Consider the following 26,816-nt stretch of genomic DNA (forward strand, 5'->3'; position numbering starts at 1 on the left):
TGTAAATTACATATTTCGGTTGTCACTGAACAGGAGACAATGGCTCTGTTCTTTCAGGATGCCCATATTTCTCTAAGGATTAGTTGGTTGTTATGACTCCATGACAGAAAAGTGACTCATATGACGTGCACTCATAAGTACGATCTCAAAAGGTCACACTTTCTAAATATAATTAAAATTTAAAACACCTAAAATCAGTTTTCTAGGATGTGGGCTTCCTCCCTTATACCTCCCACACCTTCGTTATTTGCTATAACTCAGAGATGTCTGTATCTTGGTGTAAGGAGAGTTTGCTTGTAAGACAAATCACTGCACCTTACAATGTTAGTAAATAAAGTGTTACTATTAAGTCTGCCACCCCACCTATTAATTTCTTAAGCAGGTGAATGGACTGTTCCAGAAAGCTTTTTCAGCCATGACTAGCCACATAACAAATACTTAACATGGATAAAGTTAGCATAGTTTGTAAACAAAAGCATACACATGTTCTACTTAGAAAAGTATACATACATACATTGGACTTCATACATAGACAGATATTATACATGTTGTTGATAGAAGGTTCATACACATGAACTTATAATCTTATACAGATAGAAAGACTCTTCCTGTGCCACAAGGAGAGCATGTTTCTTAAGAAAATATTGAATTCAGATATAAGTTTAGAATCTGAGTAGCCTTCATCTTGAAAGCATTTGCATCTGTTCAGGTCCTTGAGGTTGTTGTGCAGTTTTAAATAAAATTTGTGGTAGGTGATGCTGTTTCTTACCTCATATGGCAGGCAGTTCTATTTTGCTGGTACTTCTCTGGTAAAAGCTTTCTCACCTCAGCACCCTTGCCAACATCACACTTTTAGTTATCTTCACACATGCACATACACTTATATAATCCAATTAAATGATATAAAGCACAACAAAACCATTAGAAGTAACAAAGTCATCTGGAGTATTCAAAGTACTGTATATTTTTGCTGATAAAGTGACAGCTGTTCACGCATTCCCAAATACTTCTAATTGGGATAGTATAGCAAGGTAAACAAAACAAGCCTGCATGTTTTCCTGTCTACTTAACCTTACAACTCTGTCCTTGCTTGTAGGTCACATTCTTACGTCAGGCATAAAATTATATCCATTCTTGAAAATGTTTGATTTTTGTGTTAATCTAATGCTGATGACTTTTTTTTTTCACTTAAAATTAAATGTCTGGACCCTTTCCAAGTGGTACGGTGATTTCCAGATTAGTGCTGCACTTTTGTTCAGTAAATTATTTTAGCTGTAGATCCAACAAATTGTGTTAAACCTGCTGTATGTTTATTTCACAGCTCAAAATACTCACCTATGGTCTTCTTGGTCACACACCAAATGTATTCTCTGGCCTAAAAGTATCAAAATGTTCCAAGTTTGAGTAAGGGGGAAAAGATGGTCATGCAAAGAGATCCATGTCATTGATTGAACACAAATTCATTGACTGTCCTTTCTCTTAAAATAAATCATCAAAAAACACTTTTGTCAATTTAAAAAAATTCATTTTTTCAGTGGCAAGATCCCTGCATCCCCCATGTCAGGAGCAACCTCCCTGTCCCAAGGTCACACAGTTGGAAAAGTACAGCTGTAATGATCACTGAAAGTGCTTTCATAAATTTACATGTAGACATGCCACATTCTGTGAATGTACATTCAGTAACGTACCAGCATCCCCATGCAATTAGGTTTGCTGTTCATTGGTTCATAGGTAAGTACTAGGCAACTGGTCTGCAGACCATTTCAAGCATAGCCAAAAAAACTATTTAAAATTTCACTCTAGCCTCAGAGGGCAAGACAAGGTACACTTAGAAAGCATATGAGGCTGCCCATCCAATTATCTAGGTGGCAAGGTTGATATTCTTTTTGGCATGTAGGGGAAGTTTGTTCTAGAGGTGAGGGGTGCATTGAAATATGAATCTATCACTCCAACATGTCTTATTTATCTACTGATGAAGGTTTAGTTCCTTTAACAGAGTATGTGATGTGCCGTTAGTTTGGGAAGGAAAATAAGCTGAAATAGGGATGGAGTGTGGGTGCCACTGGAAACATGCTGATTATATTAGTGTAGCTAGATTAACAACTTCTTGCAGTTAAACTCCTTTGCATCATGTACAGTATCCTTCTTACATTGTATAAAACAATGCTAAAGCAGGATGATTTGGTCAGTATTTCTAAATTCTCTGTGATTTGTTCTGTATTTACATAATGTCAAATTGCTTTAATAGCTGTTTCTGAAATTCCCTTCATTATGCCCCTTGAAAAGACCCTACCTACCAGTTAGAACTGAAAGAATATAACTGGTAACAGATCTAGCTATAGTTCATATCTCTGATTTTTATTGTTGACATATTTTGTATGACATGTGCAATATATTAACTTTGTAGAAAGTTTTAAGTAACAAACAATATAAAGCTCCCTAGATTTAAAATTGTATTTGATGGATCTTTACTTGCAAGTTGTTGTAACAGGCATTCACTTTATGACTGTCAAGGTACATAAACATGTATTTTTCTGTCAGTTCTTATAGCTTTTTTTTAAAATGAGAGGGAATGCATTTTTTCTACCACAAGCATATTAAAAGTTTCCCTCACCCCAAAACCATAAACATGTTAGCAGTTCTGTAGTACCTGTAGCAAGTTTTAATTGTAAAATGATTTACTATGACTCAAAATGATTGCTGGAGACTGAGTGCCACTCATGTATCTGTTTTCAAAGGCTCAGCCCATGGACATGGAACTGGTGAAGAAACTGCTGGGAAACAAGGCCATGTTTAGCCCCATTGTTACACTGGAGCCTAGGAGGAGGAAATTCCACAAGCCTATCACCATGACAATTCCAGTTCCAAAGCCGTCGTCTGAAGGAATGATGAATGGCTACGGAGGGGACACCCCAACTCTTCGATTGTTATGCAGTATAACAGGTAACATCCAATAAATGATTGTTTATAGTTCTGGACTATGAATAGAAGTGAAGCATCCAGTGAATGCAGAAGAATGTAATTACTTCTGCTAATATAGATTTCATTAGACATTTTTAGTAACCCGGTTTTCTGAGATACATTGTCTTTGTTCATTCTTTACACCTGGCTGAGATACCAGGGGTATCAATACAAATCAGGAGTGGACATTGCACACGTTAATTTTTTTTAATCAGATATAACTACATTTTACCACGTATAGTCACTTAAACACATTTCTGTAGAAATTGTCTTAATATCTTATATTCAAAGTGTGACACACTTCAGATGGTACTGTGCTTCTATACAGTGTTTGTCCTACGTACTCTTCCAGAAATAGATGCTTTTAATGTTTGTTACAGTTCCCAAGAATACTGTGTGTTCACTTTATTGTAAACCATGTTATAAATTCCATTATTAGTACCCAGACCTTAATCCCCAGTAACAAAATGGACAAGTCATACTCATCCACAGGTAAACCCACTGAAACAACAGGTGATGTTAACTGCAAATCAGTTTTGCTGGGGGGGGGGTGGTTGTGGAGTCTTGTCATCTTACAAACACCCATGTAAGGCTTCAACCCCTTACTTATATATTCCAAATGCATGATCACACAGCATTGTAGAAAGCAGAAACACCATGCAATGTTCAAAAACACACACAAAGTGTGTCTCCATAAGTAAACTTAGCATGACAGCTGATGTTTGAATAGATCACTGTTACCATACCCTAAGCTATGTTGGTTATATCCTGCCAAGGATATGACAACTGGCCAACTTCCAAAACTTAATGAAGGATAGTGGTATAATGTCAATGGTTAGAGTACCAAACTTTAGAGCTTTCTTACCTCAGAGTAAGGGAGGCTAGAGCGCTGCAAGCTAAGTACGTGCTGGGGAAATGGGAAAAAGAAAAATACCCACAGACTGACATAAAACACAATAAAATAAGTGATATGGAAGGAGGATGTTCTTACTGCAACAGCAATCTATTCAAACATCTACTGTTACAGTAAGTAATATAATCAACTCTTCTGTGAGTGTACTTGCACAACTTTACTTTATGTTTGCCATTTTTCTCACCGTGGCACAGTGACACAGCAGATAGCATTGTCACCTTACAGCAAGAGGTTTCTCAGTTCAATTCTTAGCTGGGGTGCCTTCTGTGTGTAGTCTGCATGCCCTCCCTGTGTTCTCATGGGTTTCCTCCCACATTCCAAAGACATGCAATTGGTGGATTGGACACACACTAAATTGGCAATAGGTGTGACTGTGCTTGTGAGTGTGTGGTGTGGAAGAACTACTGTGGCAGGGCTAGCCACCCGGCAGTGAAAACCTTGGCTCTAGATGATTGTCACTGTTGAAGTGACACTCCGACCACATGTGGAAAAGTGAGATAAAGCGGTTGCAAATGGCTGGATGGATTTTTCTCACCATTGTACTATGCATTATGTTTATCATTAGATCACTGTTGCAGTGACTAAGCTGCCTGGATAGAATACCAAAACTCAAAAAGAAAGAGAAGATGAAGAAGGTTCAGAGTATAGGAGCCCCTCTAGGAAATAGACCTAGCAAATCCTACTTTAGACCTGGAGATGGAATCTACTTTGTTGTTCTTTGTAAAGTGTGTACAGATGGCCAAGTATCCAAAAAGCTACTGAAGAAGTCAGAACCCTGGTAGAGTCAGCCTTGCCTGGAAGGGAAGTATTATAGTGAGAGCAAAAGAAAATACATGAGACAACCATTAGAAATAATCTGTTTTGACACTGATTTGCCTTTCATCTTACCTTCATAGAATATAAATAGCTGTGGTGGTGCTGCGGTAGCGTTGTCACCTCACAGTAAGATGCTGTCTGATTCTGCATGGAGACAGGCATGAATGGGCATACGGCTGGCAACAAATCAACTGCCAATCATTAGGGACCGGAGTTAAGACACAAAAATCAGAAGCCCTGAAGGTTTTGTTCTGTCAGTCTACTACCTGAGTTGTCTGTGGTCAAAGAGAGTGTATAAAATTCTTTTCTCCCTTATGTTTTTGGTTTGGGAAATAAAACAGGGAGATGAACAGCATGAATCAAAGTAAACTAACTCTGAAACCACTTTAGACATACATGAAGAATTTGTTCTCAAAATTACCCTATGTTTTTGAAAGATGAGATAAGATTGACTCACCATAAGAGCTTGTAACTCACATACTCTTCCTGCAAAAGTCATAGCAATGAGAAACACCAACTACTTTCCAGGTTTTGAGCTGGTTCAGATGAAAAAAAGTAAAAGTTTTTCCTGAACAAAAGTAAGATCCCAAGAAGGAGCCATCTGTCATCTAGGTTGACAGACATACATAACCCCTTTCAAAAATTGTTTGACTTGAGGCTGGATAGAAAGGGGTAGCTCCACAGGCAGATAAGCAGACATGACCAAAAGGTGGATCTTTATAAATGAGTACAAAGGCTGGAGGATAATTCACACAAATATTGTAGAGCTGTAAAACCAGAGGCGTCTAAGCCTGAAAAGGATCATGCTTCTTACTTTGACTCCAACTGGAAAATCTTTTCTACTTACAAATGTATGATTTTCAAGCAGCCTCCTTTAATAACTGCTACACATCCTCAGGAAAAAAATGCTTAAATGCTATTAAAACTGTATCATCTAGGCAGTTAACTGAAGAAGTTGAAGATTGGGGGGTGTATCAAGCAACCCCTGTCTTGCATGAGTAAGCCCATTCTGTAGGAAGTTTGTAGTAATTGCCTTTGTCCATTTTCAAAAGAAGGGAGAACCACTGATACCCAAGTCTAAAGGGGTTCACTATAATTAACCTGGGACAGTCCTTCTGAATTTTTTAGAAAAACCCTGGTTATCAGAGAAAATGGTGGAAAGGCATACAGAAACATTCCTGTTCATGGGGATGAAAAATTATCTGTCTTCCGGGCCTTTGAATTTAGACTCTTGGAACAGACTTTATTTACCTGTTCATAGGTAGGTAATAGACTATCAGCCCAAGGGCCTACGTAAGTCTAGCCAACAAGGTTCCCTGGCTTTCGCCACCCAAGAAAGTTATTTTCCTGTGCCACCATTGAGCAGAGTCACAGAAGTGATCCTCGGGGTGTATTTCTTATTTCCCATCTACTCATCAAGATTTTTCTTGGAGTGCTAATGAAGAACTTTGCTTGACATAGATGGTAGCCTGTTCCAGAGTATGGGAAGTCTCTGGTACAGGAATCTATCCCTCCAGCATGCCCTGTTTATTGTGGTGACAAGGTTTAGGTCCCTAGAGTGTGTAGCTCGGAGGGATTGGGATTTCTTTAGGTGTAGCATGTCCAACAGCTCTGGGTTTGACATAGCTTTATATGTTAGGCAGAGATCACCTTGAAGTAGGTGATATGCTACGGAGTAAAGCTGGAGTTTTTTGAGGTGGCCAGTGTAGGGCATTTGTTTGAGGCCAGTAATCCTCTTTGTGAGGTAATTCTGTGGCCTTTCCAGGTGCTGCAGATGTCTTGTGAGGTACATTCCAAAAGGGGCATTGTACTCTATAATGGGTCTAATGAGTGTCGAGCAGAGGGAAACAATGACCTCTTTTTTCCTGGATGAGAACCCTTTTATGATGAGGTGTAACATGTAGATGGACTTCCTGACTACTGTGGTGATGTGACTATCAAAGAAGAGACTACTGTCCACCTGGGTCCCAAGATCGCTTATCACACATTTGGTGTTAAGTAGATTGCTGCCTATGTGGTAGTTCATGGGTAGAGTTTTTACCAAAAGGGATGACACTGTACTTTTTGGCATTGAGCTTGAGACCATGGCTCTGACACCCGGCATCTGTCTCAGCGAGGCCCTTCTGTAGGATGTCCACATCATTTGGGGACTTGACTATGGCTCCTAGTTTGCAGTCATCTGTGAACTTCATTAGCCAGAGGCCTTCTGTGTTAGCCTGTACTTCAGAGAAGTAGATACCAAACAGGAGAGGTCCCAGGACGGAACCCTGTGGTACTCCACTTGTCACTGCTTTGAGGTCAGATTTGGAGTCTGCAACTTTTACAGTGTGGGTTCTGTCAGTGAGCCAGTTGGCAACCCATCTTGTGACGGAGGGATTTAGCTATAATTCCAGAATGGGGGATGGTGTAGAAAGCCTTGGCGAGGTCAAGATAGGCTGTGTGAACCACCTTACCATCATTTACGGCTTTGGTGACTGCCTCAAAGAAGTCAGTCAGGTTCAGGAGGTATGATCTGCCTTTCACAAACCCAAACTGGGTGGGATCCAGAGTTTGGAGGTTACCAATGTCTTTGTTTATGAGTTCCATGGCCTTGCAGACCAGGCTCGTCAGGCTAATAGGTCGATAGTTCCTGGGATCAGTGGTGACTCCCCCTTTGTGGAGTGGGATAACTGTTGCTGTGCACCATTCAGTGGGCACAAAGCCTGATGCAAGGCTATTATTGAACATGATGCTTAAGTGGGGAGCCAGTTTGTTCTGAAGTTCATGTAAAATGCTGCCTGGGATGTTGTCCGATCCCATGGATGCTGTGCTTTTGGCTTTAGAGAGTGCAGCTTTTACCTGCGTAGTTGTGATTACAGGGACTCAGTATTCTTCCTGTATAGATATGGGCTCTTTAGGGGGAGGGGGGTAAAGTTAGCACTGAACCTATCTGCCAGGATGTTACAGAACCAGGATATCAGTTGGTTCTGTAATTTTCGTGCCGTTGTGCTGTAACTCAGAGCAGATCTGGGTGTTGCCATTGAGATTGTTGACATAGCTATCGAATGCTTTGTGGTTGTCCTTAGAATTAGTGGCGATTTTGTTTTCGTAGCTAGCTTTGGAGGATCTTATAAGGGATCTCATCTTCTTACTTAGGCTGACCAGGGAGCTCCTCCACTCATGGGATTTTACTCTCATTTGCAACAGATTCTTCCTTCTGTTGCACAGTTTGTTTATGGCATGGGACCACCAGATTGGCTTCCTTTTTTTGAGGATAGCGTCTTAGTTCTGTTTGCTGTGAATGGAGGCAAATGGACCTATAAGTAGGTTGTATGGATACTGAGTTGGTAAATTCTAGATTAGGATCAGTTCCCTCCTTGTTTTTTTATGTACCACATCACTGTGATGGTATCTGTAATTACTAATACAGGATGATTTAGAGGCTTGGTGGTATTCATTAGTGCCAACATTTATTTGATCTTTGTATGTTTCAATCTGTCCTGTGTCTTTAACAGACAATGAACTTCCACCCTCTTGGGCACAGTACTCCAAGCAAAGTTTGAGACATTGGTAGTTATAGACTGGGAAGGGGCTGGAAGACAAATGGTGAGACATGAGTTGAGAGATAACTGATTCAACCACCAGAGTAATTCCCTTCTTAGAAATCCTAGCACTAGAATCTGAAATAGTAGGTGATGCTGATGTTGGATCCAAATTGATTTGATGAACCATTTGATTTTCTTCATGTGAAGTCTGGACAAATGAATCATAAGAATCACAGAAGCAATGAAAGCTAGAATCTTGAGATATTTCTTGGCAGATGTCAGAGAATGGTTGGAGAATATCAAAAACTGTTCCATTTAAAAACATTTTTTTTTAGGAAGAAAAGCCTTATGAGGTATGTGATGAGACCATTTATTCTCTTTTTTTTATAAAAGGATTAAAAATTGGAAGAAAAGTTCCTATTAGGAAATGTCATTTCCAGGAAATCATTCATTGTTTCATTCCATAAATTAAAGCTAGGTTGACTAACAGAGAACACCTCTGGCCAATTTATTAGCAAACTAAATCTCACAAAAATCTTATTTTATATCAAGATGTTAGAAAAAGCTAAATTAGCAGTACTAAACAGCAAAAAAGATAAGTTTGTATCGCAGCAATACCAACATGTCAGTAATCCAAAAATATTTTGGAGTTGCATAACCTCTAAGTTGAATTTGGGTCCCTGTTTTAGTCTGTTTCACTTTTCCCACTTACAGCAGTTCCATGACTTTAAAATAGTTCACTAATGATAACTCTTCGGTCATAACTGCATCTTTGCTTTTACACTTGCTGTCTGAAATCCATGAGAAAGCATGCACATGTGCTTTTTTTTACCAAATTCTTATTAACAAACATATCTCAAAGTCTCAGCATGGATTCAGGTCTTATCATAATACTCACAAAGCATTAACTGAAGTTGTAGGATATATCAGAAATTATATTAGCAAATAAATTGGATCACTCTTTTGTCTCTCTAGTCATAAGCCACTGCTCTTATATCATCTCTCTCTACCTATAGCCTGTCCATAACTATTGGTAGGTGGTTCAGTTATTGTCTTGAAGGCTGTTTTGTCAGTTAAATAGGGTGATAATTTATTTTCCTCACTTCCTTCTGCAGATGGAGTACCACAAGGCTCTGTTCTAGGCTCTCTTCTACTTAAGTCTTCCAGTTTATTTCACACAAATGCACAGTGGCCTTTAATGCCAGACTTTAAAGTTGGCAAATGAAGAACGCAAGCTACTTTCATCAACAATACACTAGACCCCCCCCCGGAAAAAAAACAGAGAATAAATATTGCAATATCACACAAATGCACACCAGCCATTAAAGACCATGTGTAATGGTTAGCATGTAACTGGACAATATCCAGAATGGTTGCTGTCCTGATACAGACAGGGTCCATCGTTTGAGATTTAGTGATTGTACTAAAAAAGAATTTCCTTTAATGTTTTACTTTGTTTTAAAAACTAAGTTATTTCTTGAGACCTTACAGAATGCTGAGTGGACCCACATCTTCACGCCTAGCGTAATGATGGTGTGAGGCTGATGTTTCCTATAGATCTAGTCTTGCGGGAAACAAGAAACAAAAAAAAGAATTGAATATAGTGAAAGTAATGGAGAACAGCTATTCAGAAATGCCTAAAAATGAATGAATGAATCTGTGTTCATTAAGTATTACCCAGGTGTCAATTCCATCACAGTAACATTGCTGCTACAAAAAGGAGCCACAAATTATTACTATATACGTGGAAAAAGATGTACCAATTTTCCTTGTTAAGTGGGCATGCAGTTTAAAAGGAGAAATGGATATGTTGATGTAAAACAGCATCGGCAATCTAAATTGAATAACTTAATTCATATTCTCATAAGCAGAAACAAATGAAATTTTTGCTATTCCCACTTTCACATAAATTATTTTATGTGAAAATAGGACCAGATTAGCCACTAGCCACCACTGAAGTTCTCAAATGATGAAAACTGAATGTAGATGTTGCATTAATTTTCATCAAGATGCACAAGTTTTTTAATGCCAACCTTTTAATTCAGCAAATGAAGAGGCCAAGTTTTTTGTTCCACAGCACAATTAGCCCCTCACCATTGGGTTGTCTGCCAGCATATTAAACAAAGAGAGACAGAAAAATGTTCCAATGTATTTCACACAAATGAACACTAGTCTCTAATGCCAGACTTTAAACAAAGCAAATGAAGAGGGCAAGTTGTTATTTTCATCTTCAGCACAGCTAACCACTCCCTCACAAAAAAAAAAAAAAAAAAAAAGGAAAGAGATAATAAATATTCCAAATTGTTTCTCACAAATGCCCACCATCCCTTAACAGCAGACTTTAAAATGATCAAATGAATTGACATGTTGCTTTTATCCACAGCAGAGCTAGTGCCCCAGTGTGGATGCCTGACAGCATATTGAAAACAGAGGGAAGGCATTCCAATTTATTTCATAGAAAAGCACACTCATGTCAGACATTTTAAATGGAGGTGCAAGCTGTATTCATCCACAGTACAAGTAGCCCCCCCCTTCAAAATATCTGGCTGCCTGCCAGCATAAAAAAAACATACTTTCAAATGGCAATTCACTAATGCTTGCAGCCACAACTAGCCAGATGCACTTTTTAATACAAGCAGGCTTTCTGTTTGCTGCCATCCCATGAATCATAGGGTGGCATTGAAGAGAAATCTGCAGAACTCTAGTTAGGGTCACTGTGACAACAGGCTTTTATTCATTCTTTTAAGTAAAGAAATAAATACAGAAAGGTCCTGAGCTGAATGTTTTCACCAGCCCATATTGAGCATGTGCAAATGACAGTCACTGTAAGTATATAAATGTAAATACTCATGGTGTCCTTTATCTAGTATTAAAAAGAAAAAAAAGAAAAAGATTTTATGTAGCATTAAAAAAATAAAGAAAAAGAAAGAATGACTGATCTCTTGTTATGTTCAACACATAAGCTAACTAAAAGGAGTTGTGACGTCACGCTTTTAATTTCTCCAGGTATTGTTTCACTCTGAGGTCAGCCAGAAGTGCTCTTTGCAGCACCCGCAATGTGCCCAGTAATGACAACTCCTGCAGTTCGTATGGAGTTACATGTATTGGTAGCATATCTAAACACGATTGTAGACTCTTTTTTATAAGTTCTGTTGCTCTGCAACTACTACTACTGGAAATGTCTGGGTATCTTTCTTCCACATTGCTCATATTTCTGCCTGCATATCCTGATATTTTATGTCTCTCTGAACACAAGACACTGTAGTCACTGGGTGTGGAGATTTCAGTGATCAATGCCACTTTTGTGTTCTTTTCTTGGACCGCTATATCTGGTTTTCTAGCGTCTTTGAACTGTTGGTAATGAATGATCCCATATAATGTAGACTTCTTAAACTTCTATGATGCTTTGTGCCTCATGTTTCCAGTGTTTTTCAGCCACTTCAGTACCATAATGTTTACACAGTCCCCAGTGCAACCGTCTTGCCACATATTATGCCCTTCAGTATACAGTCCTTCTACCATTAATATGTCGCAGCCAGCAATGAGGTGTGCAACTGTTTCCAATTTGGTTTTACAAAACCTACAGTTGTCTGTTTCGTCTATATGTTCAATGGACTATGTAAACCAACGTGTACACAGCCCACTATCTTGGCCGCCAATATTAACCTTTCATCGCTTGGTTTGAATTCACCTCTCCTCAACCATTCCTGCAGTTGTTCCTGATCAATATGAGGTTCTTATAGAAGTTTTCTGTTCTTGCAACTATATTTATGCATTTTACACATTTCTTGCCTTCTCATCTGGTCCATCACCTTATATTCTTTCTTTAGATTTTTGGCACATTCAGTTGCTGCCTGATTTTTATCTATTTCTGGTTTGATTTCCATTCCTGCTTGACACTGATATGCTTCTCCTAGATTAAGCAGAGAAGTCATTTTAGATTTATTCTCCTCATGTTTCAAAACTTTCACTACATTTGGGTCTTCTGAAGTCAGCAGCTATGTGTGGGGTCCCACGATTGCAGATCTATACATATAATCAATTTCAAGGAGGCCCATCCCTCCTTTGGAATGGGGAATATATAATTTTGGTATGCACTGATTTTTATAAATCATTTGGTGAGCATGAAACATCCTTCTTGCTTTCCTATCTAATCCATCCAACATGTTTTGGGGCCAGTCAATCACTCTAAAACTGTAAGTTAGGACAGAAAGAGCAAATTAGTTTATGGATTGGATTTTGTTCCTAGAGGTCAGCACTGTTTTCAGGATTAAGTCTTCTGAAGTATTCCTTACTAAGTTTTATTCACATCTGTTCGTGTTTTATTGTTGATCCTTCATCAGTTCCCAAATATTTATACACTCCTTCTTGCTCAAGTTCTTTTATATCACATTTTTGTTCCAAACTGATGTTTTCCTGCTGTTGCAGTTTTCCTGCTTTAAAGGTTGCTTTTGCACATTTATAAAGACCAAGTGACTTTCTTATATCACCTGAAAAAAGTTTTGACAACTTGCAGTTGTGCTTTCAGTTCCTCATCAGATGAGCTATACAGTTTTAAATCATCGACAAAGAGAAGATGAGAGGTCTTTACACTGTTGTTTTCTAGGAGCCACATTATACCCATAAGCTGTTAAGTAGACAGCTTAATGGGTTAAGGGCAAGGCAGAATAGCAACAGTGACAAAGAGTCACCCTGGAATACCCCCTTTGAATTTTTATCCCTGGAATAATCTGTCCTTTATCATGGCCTAGTTGCAAAGTGGTCTTCCATTGTTTTGTGATCACTGTAATGTAGTTGATCTCTGTAGGGTGTATCTTATACATTTTTAAGCACTCTTTTATTCATGAACGTGGGATACTATCAAATACTTTTTTGTAGTCAATCCATGCCATACTTAGATTCTTCCCCTTTTTACAGTTCTGCACTATGACTTTATTTATCAACAAATGATCCTTTGTTCCATATGACTTTCTTTTATTGCCCTTTTGTTCTATATAATTGAGTTTTCTTCTAAATGACTATAAACTCTGTCGGCATCAATTGCCATATATAGTTTATATGTCGTCGGAAGGCAAATTATTGGTCTATAATTTTTAGGGCAGCTTGCAAGTTCATTCTTAAGTAGGAGCATTATTTTTCCTGTTGTTAACCAGGTTGATGTCTGTTCAGGGTGCACGTATAAATAGTTCTTACTCATGGCTAAATCTTCATGCAAAGATGTTAATACTTTCAGCCAAAAGTTAGGTACTACATCTGGGCCTGGGGTTTTCCAATTAGAGGCTTTTCTTAACTTTGTTTCAATCTCTGTGGCTGTTATGTCATCCCATTTCATATTCTGTACCTTTAAACCTCTTATTCTTTCTTTAACTTCTTCTATCCATTTAGCATCTTTGTTATGTTCCACAGGATCTTCAAAGATACTTCTCCAAAATGTATCTATTTCTTCTTTTTGGGCGGTCTTTCAATTCTTTTTACCTTATTTCTCAATTCTCTATAAAACTTTTTTAGGTCATCAATAAATTGTTTATTCTGCCTGTGCTGAAATTTTTCATTTGTTATTTGCGATAGTGCATGCTAGATCCTGGTCTCTTCTAATACTGCGCATTGTTTTTATCACATCTGTCTTTCTTAGTATTTTTGTTGATCTGTTCCCTCTTCTGTAGTCTTCTAACAGTGACACTTCTTGTCTTAATTGCTTTATAGTTTTCTCTGTTCGATACTTCCATGATGGCATTCGATTTCTCCCCTTCCTTTCCCTCACTATCCTGTGTTCTTGTGGTAGAACTTTATCAGTTATTAATGTATCTGCACAGTAATATATCCTGTTTACTTCTGTTATATCACATGGATATCTGTGGACAGTCCAAATTACTGTGTTCATTTGTTTTATCAGACTTTTGACTTTTGGGGTTTTATTAACCTTCTGCAGTCTGTTTCTTTCATTGATCTTGATATATCTCTCTATGTCTATTAAGTCAAGCAACTCTTCTCTTAACTCATTTTCTTCCAAATTGAGGGCACATTACTTGTTTTCCAATTCCTGCAGGCATTCTATAGAAGATTCTATAGCATCTTTCTGTGGCACATTTTTTTCAATTTCATCCTGTGCCATCTGTTGTATTGTCATATGAGAACTCACTGGCCTATCGCTCCTCAACATTGACTGCATCAGAGTTTCCACAGTTTCCTGTTCCTTCCCTTGTTGTCTAGCTTCAAGTGAACTTTTATACTGGTTTCCTGTGAAGACTCCAAATTATCTTCCTAAGGCACCTGACCAATTTTTTCCTGCTGGTTTCCCCGTAATATGGATATCCATTTCTCAATCCTGCTGTGGTGCTTTCTGAATTAGATTTTATACACTAAATCCTTCACTTTGCTGGGTACTCCACAACATCATTTTCTATTTCTTTTTCTCTGTTACTAATTTCCTTTTCTACTTTTCCTCTTTGTCTTATTTTTTGTATTGTAAAGTTTTTCATGTTCAGATTCCTTTGCCTATATTTCTCTTCAAATATGTTTGGTCCTCTTGATTAGTTTTGCTTTCTCCTTTGCATAAATATTATACCATATTAAATCTCTTTTTCTTTCCCATGTCCATATTTCTTCTTCAGATGTTTCCTGATCTTTCTGTGTCTCCCTGCTTTGGGGACTCACAATCCTGTATGCTGAACATAATGAAACTTAAAATAAAAGCTACTTTCTTGTCTGTCCATGGTCACTGTGTAATGGGCTGAATTGCTCATATTATAGTCTGCCACTAGTTGTCAGCATATTTAAAAAAAATAAATATTTCAATATTTTTCACACAAATGCACACTAGCCCTTGATACCATGCTTTAAATTGAGGAAATGAGGGCAAGCTGCTTTCATCCACAACACAAATAGCCATCTCCTCCCAAAAAATAGACAAAATATATATATTCAGAGGTGCTTCACACATTTGCACACTAACAAAACTCTTAATGCCAGACTTCAAACCATGCAAATGAAGAGACAAGTTACTTTCATCCCCAGCAAAGCTAGCTCTCCCCCACACCAAAAAGAGAAAAAATATTGCAGGTTATTTCACACAGATGATCACTAGCCCTTAATGCAGACTTTATACTGAATAATTGAAGAGTACAAGTTACTTTCATCCACTGAACAGGTAGCCCCTACCATCAAGTTGCATGCCAGCATTTTAAAACGAGAGAGAGAGAGGAAATATTCCAAATTATTTCACACAAATATACAGTAGTCACTAATGTCAGATTTTAAACTGAGTAAATGATGTGTGAAAGTCTTTCATCCACAGCTCAGCTAGCCACCCCAAAAATATAGAATAAATATTCCAATTTTGTAAAACAACCAAGTACTGAGCAGGAGTGAGAGTGAAAAAATAACAGAAGATAACAATCCAAGATGTAAAATCCACGTAGTTTATTGCAGACAAGAACAAACGGATAAGCGCTTTCACTGTATCAGCTTCTTCAGATCCATGAAACAAACCTCCTAACATAAACTAGTTATATATTAAAAGCACACTGAGACAAGATGATCCAACACAAACCTCTATTTAAAGGCATAGCAAACTGCAAAGAACAGAAAAAAAGCTCACTACAAGAATATAAATGCATAAAATAACTTAAAACATCTGTAAAATGACTTTAAACACTCCATAGAATATATAAAAGATTTTCCAAAACACATAAACTAATACATGAAAAAATGTTATATATAAATACATAAAAAACTTTGAGACATAAGGACATAATGTAGGCATACGCATATAAGTAATTACAAATAGTCACTTTACATGCCTGCGCTGCCTTAGGCTAGGTTTTATGGATGCCCTTTCATTTAAGCCCAGTCCTCTATCAGCCCTTAAAAGTGTTATCCAGTCACTCTCTTTTCCTTCAGTGTATATCCTAACATCACCACCCCTCTGATTTGGGGTGATGACCTCTAACACTCTAAACAAAAACTTGTGGTCATGATCATGCATGACCACGTGTTTAGCTAAAGCATTATACAATGTACCCTTCCTAATGTGGTAATTATGCTCTCTCATCCAATCTCTGAGTGGGCGGTTGGTCTTACCCAATGAGAAGAGGAACACAACTGACACACTGCCAAATAGGCGACATGTGCGGTCACATACACAATTCGCCTCCACTTTAGTATAAAAAACTCTTCTCAAATCAGGATGAAAAAACTCCACATTGCTGTCTATAAAAGGGCAAAAGTTGCAGTGACCACAGGGTCTGGTACATCCTACCTTTTTAGAATGTCTATCATGTCTTGGATAGCACAACATCCTTTTCAAGTTGTTCTTATTCCTAAAAAGAAAACGTGAAGCTTCACCTACTATCTGCCTAAGGTCATCATCGACCTGCAGGATACCGCAAAACTTACTGATAATCTCCCTGATTTCAAACTGATCTGATGAAAAAGTTGTGGAGAACTTAACACAATGATCAATCTTTTTATCCCCAGCAACACTAGGATATACAGGTCCAAAATAAGCACTGGCTACAGTCAAACGTAGATTGTGTACTTCATCCAGATGGTGGTTGACCTCGTTCACATTATACCCCCTTTCTGTTAACCTCCTTGTCAGGTTATCTAATTCATTGGTAAACCCTATATCCATAGGGTTTAGCCTTGAGGCCCTAATTGCCTGTCCTTTCATAATATTCCTAAATATGAACGGTGGATGCATGCTCATTCTCATAAGTAATAAGTTACAGTGACAGGTCTTAGGAAAAACCCCTGTGTTGATAATATCATCTGGTAACCTTTCAACAAACAGATCCAAAAATTCAATCTTATGCTCAGAGAAATGCATAGTAAACTTGAGGAAGGTGGTTAGATTGTTCATCATTGTATACATAGATTGCAACTGTGCCAATGTCCCTTTCCATAAAACAAAAAGGTCATCCACAAACCGTCGAGAAAATACTACATGCTCTCTGAACAATGTTTGACAAAACAACACATGTTCCTCCCAATGGGCTAGAAATATGTTAGCGTAGCTGTTTGCACAAGGTGTGCCATGCAAGGTGTGCCCATGACCACACATCACATTGCCTGTAAATAACATCTCTGAACATAAATAAGTTATTTTCAAGAACCAGTTCTAGAAAGTGTGTTATCAAGTCAATCTTAACATCCAAGTAGTCACTATGCTCCTTTAAATATTCTGAAACATAGGTAAGTCCTAGCCCATTCGGTATAACTGTAAAAAGGGACTGCACATCAAAGGTTACAAATGTACAGTCCGCAACAGTTCCTTGTTGTTTAATACATTCATAGAGGTCTATTAAGAACTGCTTAGAGACTCGTAATACAAAAGTATTATTATTCAAAACTTGTCTTAAATGTTTTTCTATAAAGACAGATAGATGCTCGGTTACCCACCCACGACCAGAAACAATTGGTCTCATGGGTGGGTCTTTAGGGTCTTTATGTATCTTGGGTAGCCCATGTATCACAGGAATAACAGGCACCCTGATGCAAAGGTATTCATATAACTGCTTCCCTATTAAATTACTCTTAAAAATATCCAAAAGTGTATAGCCAACATACCTAATAATGTCATTAACATCATCCACTGTAATCACTTCATAAAACTTATCAAGCAACATCATTTCCATGGTTGTGTTATAATGCAAAGTATCCATAACAACAATCCTACCACCCTTGTCTGCTGGCCTTATAATGATGGTGGAGTCATCTTGTAATTTCTTTAAGCTTAACTTCTCCTTATAGGTAAGGTTATCAGACCTCATAGGTCTCCTATCTCTCTTGCTGTCGTAAAAGCTATATAATTCATCTTCCGTTAGTTTTAAGAAAGCCTCAACCAAAGGATGATTGGTGGGCACAAACTCACTCAAATTCTTAAATATGAACTCCCTATTATCAGCTGATTCTTTACTGGAACCCTTAAACATATATTTTAACATAACATTTCTGCAAAACAATTTAAGGTCTGTAATAGTATCCGTTAACCTACTCTGTGTCTTTGGAATAAAATTCAACCCTTTACTCAACAGCCTAATGTCGTCAATACTAAGTATCACTTGAGATATATTGTGAACTAATGTTTGTTGGTCCACATCTTTTTCAGGGTCTGATGGGATAAGGGTTCCCCTGAAAACTTTCTTTTCTGTCTGCCTCGACTCATGGAGAGTGACCTCCGTGGGCCTTTCTCCAGGCGTGTAGGTAGAGGAAAAGACAAATCAGGGCTAATATTACTACTTGAATCTACTTGCTGTGCCCTTATCTTTGGTCTCACCACAACTTCAGATTTGCCAGCCAAAGATGTGGGTTTATCCTTACACGCGCACTTCAGGATATAGATTAGTGCCTGGCTGCATACTAGGATGTATAATATGTATGACATCATTAGAATCATTATAATCATGCACAAAGTCTTCATTGACAAGTGATTCCCCTCTAATCAGGGGCCCACCAACATCTTTTCCTGTAGTGTTCTCTATACAAACTTCAGACCTATGAGACTCTGTATTAACAACATTATTGCATTTAGTCACAGTACCAACAACTTCAGCTTCCAAAGTCCTAGTATTTACATTAATGTTCACATTATTATTGTCCTTAGTAATAGGGTCATGGTCAAACTTATCAGAACCATGCCTCCTATTTGTATAAACAGTAGAGGGAGTAACGGTATTATTACCATTTCTGGGCCACATAAACACATGGCCCAGTTTAAAATCCGTAATGTCCATAGTAGCCTTATGCCTTTTCTGTTGAAGTAGTTTACGTTCAAATGCTAACACACTGTCCAATACATTCTCGAAGAGTGGTTGTACTACTTCACTAGGGAATTCACCAAAAAGCGCTTGTTGTGTCATATTAATACTGTCAGTCAACTTAGCTTCCTCTGGACGAAAAAAGTCAATGAGGATCTGCAGATATTAACTGCTTACCTCGATATTCAAATGTTGCCACTGTGCAAGCAAATCTGGATACTCTCTCCCCTGACTTGGCATCGTAAACACACAAAGCCCTCTGGGAATAATATTCCTATCCAAACAGAACTGGAAATGTAATCATTGCATTTGGAAATGTTTTAACTTCATAAAGTCCTTCTCCATAGCGTCAAGAAGGCTGTGCAGCTTCTCAGTGTTCACCGTCGCCTCTGTGACATCATCAGATACAGCAACACTCTCAAAATACCAGGAAGCGTTGACAGTACCTTTTAAATATTGTTGAAACCTCGACTGAAGTGCCTCTTTCCTACGGTCTTCACCTCTAGGAGTATAATCCAACTCAATATTGGCCATGTTCCAGCAATAAACTCACTCCTGACAGCAGCAAAACAAAAGAAGCTAAGTTAACTGACAGTATTAATATGACACAACAAGCGCTCTTTGGTGAATTCCCTAGTGAAGTAGTACAACCACTCTTCGAGAATGTATTGGACAGTGTGTTAGCGTTTGAATGTAAACTACTTCAACAGAAAAGGCATAAGGCTACTAGGGACAGGGACATTCACATTTTAAACTGGGCCATGTGTTTATGTGGCCCAGAAATGGTAATAATACCGTTACTCCCTCTACTGTTTATACAAATAGGAGGCATGGTTCTGATAAGTTTGACCATGACCCTATTACTAAGGACACTAATAATGTGAACATTAATGTAAATACTAGGACTTTGGAAGCTGAAGTTGTTGGTACTGTGACTAAATGTAATAATGTTGTTAATACAGAGTCTCATAGGTCTGAAGTTTGTATAGAGAACACTACAGGAAAAGATGTTGGTGGACCCCTGATTAGAGGGGAATCACTTGTCAATGAAGCCTTTGTGCATGATTATAATGATTCTAATGATGTCATACATATTATACATCCTAGTATGCAGCCAGGCACTAATCTATATCCTGAAGTGTGCATTAATAAGGATAAACCCACATCTTTGGCTGGCAAATCTGAAGTTGTGGTGAGACCAAAGATAAGGGCACAGCAAGTAGATTCAAGTAGTAATATTAGCCCTGATTTGTCTTTTCCTCTACCTACACTTGGAGGAGAAGGCCCGAGGAGTCATGAGTCGAGCCTGGCCTGGAGAAAGGCCCACGGAGGTCCAGTCTCCATGAGTCGGAGGCCAGGAGAAAAGAAAGTCTTCAGAACCCATATCCCATCAGAGAGAAAAGTCTCAGGGAACCCTTATCCATAGACCCTGAAAAATATGTGGACCAACAAACATTAGTTCACCATATATCTCAAGTGATACTTAGTATTGACGACATTAGGCTGTTGAGTAAAGGGTTGAATTTTATTCCAAAGACACAGAGTAGGTTAACGGAAATTATTACAGACCTTAAATTATTTTGCAGAAATGTTATGTTAAAATATATGTTTAAGGGTTCCAGTAATGAATCAGCTGATAATAGGGAGTTCATATTTAAGAATTTGAGTGAGTTTGTGCCCACCAATCATCCTTTGGTTGAGGCTTTCTTAAAACTAACGGAAGATGAATTATATAGCTTTTACGACAGCAAGAGAGATAGGAGACCTATGAGGTCTGATAACCTTACCTATAAGGAGAAGTTAAGCTTAAAAGAAACAAAAGATAACTCCACCATCAATATAAGGCCAGCAGACAAGGGTGGTAGGATTGTTGTTATGGATACTTTGCATTATAACACAACCATGGAAATGATGTTGCTTGATAAGTTTTATGAAGTGATTACAGTGGATGATGTTAATGACATTATTAGGTATGTTGGCTATACACTTTTGGATATTTTTAAGAGTAATTTAATAGGGAAGGAGTTATATGAATACCTTTGCATCAGGGCGCTGTTTATTCCTGTGATACATGGGCTACCCAAGATACATAACCCTTTTAACCACCCCCATGAAACCAATTGTTTTGGGTCGGGGTCGTGGGTAACTGAGCATCTATCTGTCTTTATAGAAAACATTTAAGACAAGTTTTGAATAATAATATTTTGTATTACGAGACTCTAAGCAGTTCTTAATAGACCTCTATGAATGTATTAAACAACAAGGAACTGTTGCGGACTGTACATTTGTAACCTTTGATGTGCAGTCCCTTTTTACAGTTATACCGAATGGGCTAGGACTTACCTATGTTTCAGAATATTTAAAGGAGCATAGTGACTACTTGGATGTTAAGATTGACTTGATAACACACTTTCTAGAACTGGTTCTTGAAAATAACTTATTTATTTTCAGAGATGTTATTTACAGGCAATGTGATGGTAGCCATGGGCACCTGCTGTGCAAACAGCAGCTACGCTTATATAGCATCTAGGGAGGGGAGAACATGTGTTGTTTTGTCAAACATTGTTCAGGGAGCATGTAGTATTTTCTCGGCGGTTTGTGGATGACCTTTTGTTTTATGGAAAGGGACATTGGCACAGTTGCAATCTATGTATACAATGATGAACAATCTAACCACCTTCCTCAAGTTTACTATGCATTTCTCTGAGCATAAGATTGAATTTTTGGATCTGTTTGTTGAAAGGTTACCAGATGATATTATCAACACAGGGGTTTTTAAGAAGACCTGTCATTGTAACTCATTACTTATGAGAATCCAGCATCATCCACCTCATATTTTTAGAGCAGGCATACATCCCGTTGGGAATATTATGAAAGGACAGGCAATTAGGGCCTCAGGTTAAACCCAATTCAATATGGATATAGGGTTTACCAATGAATTAGATAACTTGACAAGGAGGTTAACAGAAAGGGGGTATAATGTGAACGAGGTCAACCACCATCTGGATGAAGTACACAATCTACGTGTGACTGTAGCCAGTCCTTGTTTTGGACCCATATATCCTAGTGTTGCTGGGGATAAAAGATTGATCTTTGTGTTAAGTTCTCCACAACTTTTTCATCGATCAGTTTGAAATCAGGAGATTATCAGTAAGTTTTTGCGTGTCCTCCTGCAGTCGATGATGACCTTAGGGATATAGTAGGCTCCTGGCTTTCTTTTTAGAATAAGAACAACAACTTGAAAAGGATGTTGTGCTATCCAAGACATGATAGACATTCTAAAAGGTAGGATTTACCAGACCCCTGTAAAAAGGTCACTGCAACTTTTGCCCTTTTATAGACAGCAAATGGAGTTTTTTTTCCTGATTTTGAGAAGAGTTTTTTATACTAAACACGAGGTGGAGGCGAATTGTATGATCCATAGAGCATGTCGCCAGCAGTGTGTCAGTGTTCTTTTTCTTCTACTTGGGTAAGACCAACCACCCTCAGAGATAGGAGATAGGAGAGCATACATACATTATTAGGAAGTACCAAGCATAATGCTTTAGCTAAACACGTGGTCACACATGGTCATGACCACAAGTTTTTGTTTAGAGTGTTAGAGGTCATGACCCCAAATCAGAGGGGTGGTGATGTTAGGATATACACTGAAGGAAAAGAGAGTGACTGATAAACTTTTTTTAAGGGCTGATAGAAAAGAGAGTGACCGATAACACTTTTAAGGATAGGGACTGGGTTTAAATGAAAGGGCATCCATAAAACCTAGCCTAAGGCAGCGCAGGCATGTAAAGTGACTATTTGTAATTACTTATATGCGTATGCCTACATTATATCCTTATGTCTCAAAGTTTTTTATGTATTTATCTATAACATTTTTTCATGTATTAGTTTGTGTGTTTTGGAAAATCTTTTATATATTCTATGGAGTGTTTAAAGTCATTTTACAGATGTTTTAAGTTATTTTATGCATTTATATTCTTGTAGTGAGCTTTTTTTCTGTTCTTTTTTTGTTCTTTGCAGTTTGATATGCCTTTAAATAGAGGTTTGTGTTGGATCATCTTCTTGATAGGTTAATTATTTAATTGTCTCAGTGTGCTTTTAATATATAACTAGTTTGTGTTAGGAGGTTTGTTTCATGGATCTGAAGAAGCTGATAAAGTGAAAGTGCTTATCCATTTGTTCTTGTCTGCAATAAACTACTTGGATTGTACATCTTGGATTGTTATCTTCTGTTATTTTCTCACTCTCACTCCTGCTCAGTACTTGGTTCTTTTACAAAATGTTTTATATTTCTCTGAGCAGGGGCGTTTACCTGTGAAGCAGCAATTTGTCAGACTTTTTTAAATATTCCAATTTGTTTTACATAAATGCATTCTAGTCTTTCATGCCAGGCTTTAAACTGAACAAATGAAAAAGCAAATTACTTTCATCCACAACAGAGCTACCACCCCTCCCAAATTTGGTTGTCCACTAGTGTATTAAAAAGGAGAGAACAATGCAGTTTGTTTCACACTAATGTCAGACTTCAAAATGAGCATACCAAGATGGCAAGTTGTTTTCATTCATAACTTAGCTGACCACCCCTCCAAAAAAATCTGGTTGCCTGCCAGTATAAAAAATACTTACCTGGATGCCACAATCCACTAACTCCCATGGATGCAGCTAGCCAGATACACATATTAATATTAACAGGCATAATATAAATCATGGCATGCCAACAAATAGAAAGGTACATCACTTTATATAAGGTCACTGTAGATGTGGGCATTTATTTATTCTCTTGAGTAAAGAAGCATTTTTTATAAATAAATAAATAAATAAAGAGTGCCCAAGCTATATATTTTAGCCAGCCTTTCCTGTGCATGTACAAATGACAAGCACTGTCAGAATATAAAGGTAAGTGCGCATGGTGTCTGTCATTTAATGTTTAAAATAAGCAAGATTTTTTTAAGCAAGTAATCTTGTTTAGTTCAGTATGCAGGCTAGCTTATGCGCTGAACATAATGAAACTTAAAATGTTATTTTCTTGGCTGGCCATGGACCCTCTGGAGCTATGGGCCCCAGACTACTAGAATCATTCCTGTTATTATACATTGCTGCCTGTGATATTCTAAATAGTAAATGAAAAAAGTAATGGTCCTACTAGAATACCTAATTCATTATGCATTGCAGTAAAGGAGTAGATGGGAAATAATAGCGGGTGACTTGTTTAAACAGGCAGAGTGGGTAAGTGCTTTTCCTAATGGCTATGTGTTACGTATTGCACAAATCAGAAACTAAAGCTATCTAGATCTATTATAGCTGTTACGCGAGCATCCAGCTCATTGTAAAGGTACCAAAACTGACATGTTCACAGCGAACAAACTTTCTGAATGCAAAAGAAATGAAAGTGAAGATAATAATATAGTGAACACGCTCTGTTTCAGTGCACAGAAATTCAAAGTTGCTGTCAAGAACATTGCGCAGGTACAACTCCAGAAACTCTGAACTAAAGGAACCTCTTTACTTTTCTTATTAATCAGGAAGACTGGTGGACTGTGACACCTTACTGGAAATGCAATAAAGTGATAAGACAAAGTACTGCATACAGTACTATCCTTGTGTATGGCATCATGGTCAGTGCTGCATACAGAGCTAGTAATGCATATGGCATTACCGTTAGTGCTGCATATAGTGCTGGCCATGTGTACGGCATCATGGTCAATGCTGCATACAGTGCTGGTGATGTATAAGACAACATGGTTAGTGTTGCATACAGTGGTGGCGATGTATAAGACAACATGGTTAGTGCTGCATATAGTGGTGGCGACATATGCAGCATCATGGTTAATGGTGCATACTATGCTGGTGATGTATACGGCATGACGGTTAGAGTTGCATAAAGTGCTGACGATGTATACGGCATCATGGTTAGTGCTGCAGACAGTGTGGCAATGTATATGGCATCATGGTTAGTGCTGCATAAAATTTTAGTGATGACTACAGCCTCACAGTTAGTGCTGCATACAGTGCTAGAGAGCAGTAACTACAAGGAATAAGCTTAAGGGAGATGAATATATATATAATATATATATAATATATATAATGTTTACAAGGCAGCACCCTAGGAACCACTCAGCAAGAATAATATATTTTGCTGAGTTTATCAGGAGCAAAACTGAGTCTTTCTGCAAGAAAGAGCAAATAGTATTGTCTTCTAAATAGGGGATATATTGCCCAGAATAAAGTGAGGACATCAGTTTAATTATGGATTGGTAAAAACTTGGCAGCAGATAAAATGAGCAATGAGTAATATGATGGGATCTTCAAAGTATCACTTTCAATACTAATGCCATAGTAGTGGAATTTTCTGTTTTCTTGTATTTTCTTCATCTGGTACCACACTAAAATTCTTTATTAACAACAGAATGTAGTCTTGTTGGATTATAGAATTATTTTTGTGGGTGGTCTTTTAAGTGTACTCAGCAGTATTAAAGAGAAGCAGTCTTTTCTGTTATGACTAAATGTGAATTATCTCTGATCATCAGAGCCATGGGGCCTACAAATCAGTATCAACAAATGAGATTTATATCTTAATTACATTCCTACAATACAGGAAGGGCAGAATGGCAGCTTTCAGTTTCATTAAGTGTTTTCTTAGCTGATAAGATTTTTTTAGCTGTCTCCATGCCATAGAAAAATAAAACCCTGATTACTGCCCATGACCTGAGTGTTAGTTAGTCAGAGACTGGTGGAAGTTAGTCACCCATCCCAGGGGAAAGATTTATATATATATATATATATATATATATATATATATATATATATATATATATATATATATCACTGCTACACCTGTTGTTTAGACTACATGCATATGCTCCATACAAGATGGCAGGGCATGTGGACACAAACCTTCTAAGCAGAGCTTTGGTCTGTAGTTTTAGAGAGCAGATTCAAGGAAAATTTGCTCTTGGCCAAACCACAAGCAGTGAGCAGTGTCTTCTGGCCAACAAGGGGAGAGTTTAAGAGACTGTAAAGTGTCATGTTGCTGATTGTATTGAACAAATGGTGCAGGGTTGAAGTGTAGGTATTGTGATGTGAATTTAGACAGTTAATATGAGCTTTGTGAAGAAGGCACACACACGTGAAAGCAATATCTGAGATGAGCGTCAGGGAAAGGAATGAAATTAACAAGAATGTCACAATAAGTTGAAATGGTATGTGGCAGAAATATATACTTGAAAGAGATGTCTAGCATGCAGAAGACAATAGAAAGAATTAAAAATATTTAATACCATGTAATTATTTATGCAGTAGGATGCAACACAATTTTATTGCAGGTTGCCTTAATAAGTGCAATATATATTAACTGGTTGGAAGTCATGTCAATGTCTGAGATATCTATGTAGCTCCTTGACCAAATAGAAATTAGGTATTTGATGTAAAAAGGCAAGTAATGGAGAAATTTGGATTTGCAGAGACATATGTTAGCATTACGAACATGCTGCATATTATTTTTAGCAACACCTTTATTAAATTATCACTTGAGACATATGCAAACATACATTAATAAAAAAGATAGTAAACCACATTAATGTTTCCACTTACATACATTATACATCACATATATTCTTTTTTATAACTATCATTACTCCAACATTATATAAATTGCTCAATTCATGCCTTCCTTTAAACCTTAGTGTTTATCCTCGTATCTCCTTCTGAACATTATTCTGCATATATTCTACCCACAATTATCATTTATTTCAGTGTCATTTGCTCCTTTCCATTTCAAATGATTCCACTTCCAGTTCTTTTATCTCTATTACAGTATTCAATAGTTCATATACAGTTGGTTTAGAC

At 37.7% G+C, this 26,816-nt stretch overlaps 1 protein-coding gene across 31 annotated transcripts in view; it reads left to right on the forward strand.

Annotated features, from left to right (window-relative positions):
- Positions 1-26,816, forward strand: part of ANK2 (ankyrin 2) — a 3,034,032-nt gene that overhangs the window by 2,581,285 nt on the left and 425,931 nt on the right. For all 31 annotated transcript variants that reach the window (XM_044061567.1, XM_044061562.1, XM_044061555.1 and 28 more), the window contains one exon: positions 2,739-2,943. In XM_044061567.1, coding sequence (XP_043917502.1) covers positions 2,739-2,943 — 205 coding nt within the window. The remainder of the gene's footprint in view (positions 1-2,738; positions 2,944-26,816) is intronic.

The sequence above is a fragment of the Protopterus annectens genome, chromosome 2.part0 (assembly GCF_019279795.1).
Source record: "Protopterus annectens isolate FY-2018-M chromosome 2.part0, PAN1.0, whole genome shotgun sequence".
In the NCBI taxonomy this organism is placed as follows: Eukaryota; Metazoa; Chordata; order Ceratodontiformes; family Protopteridae; genus Protopterus; species Protopterus annectens.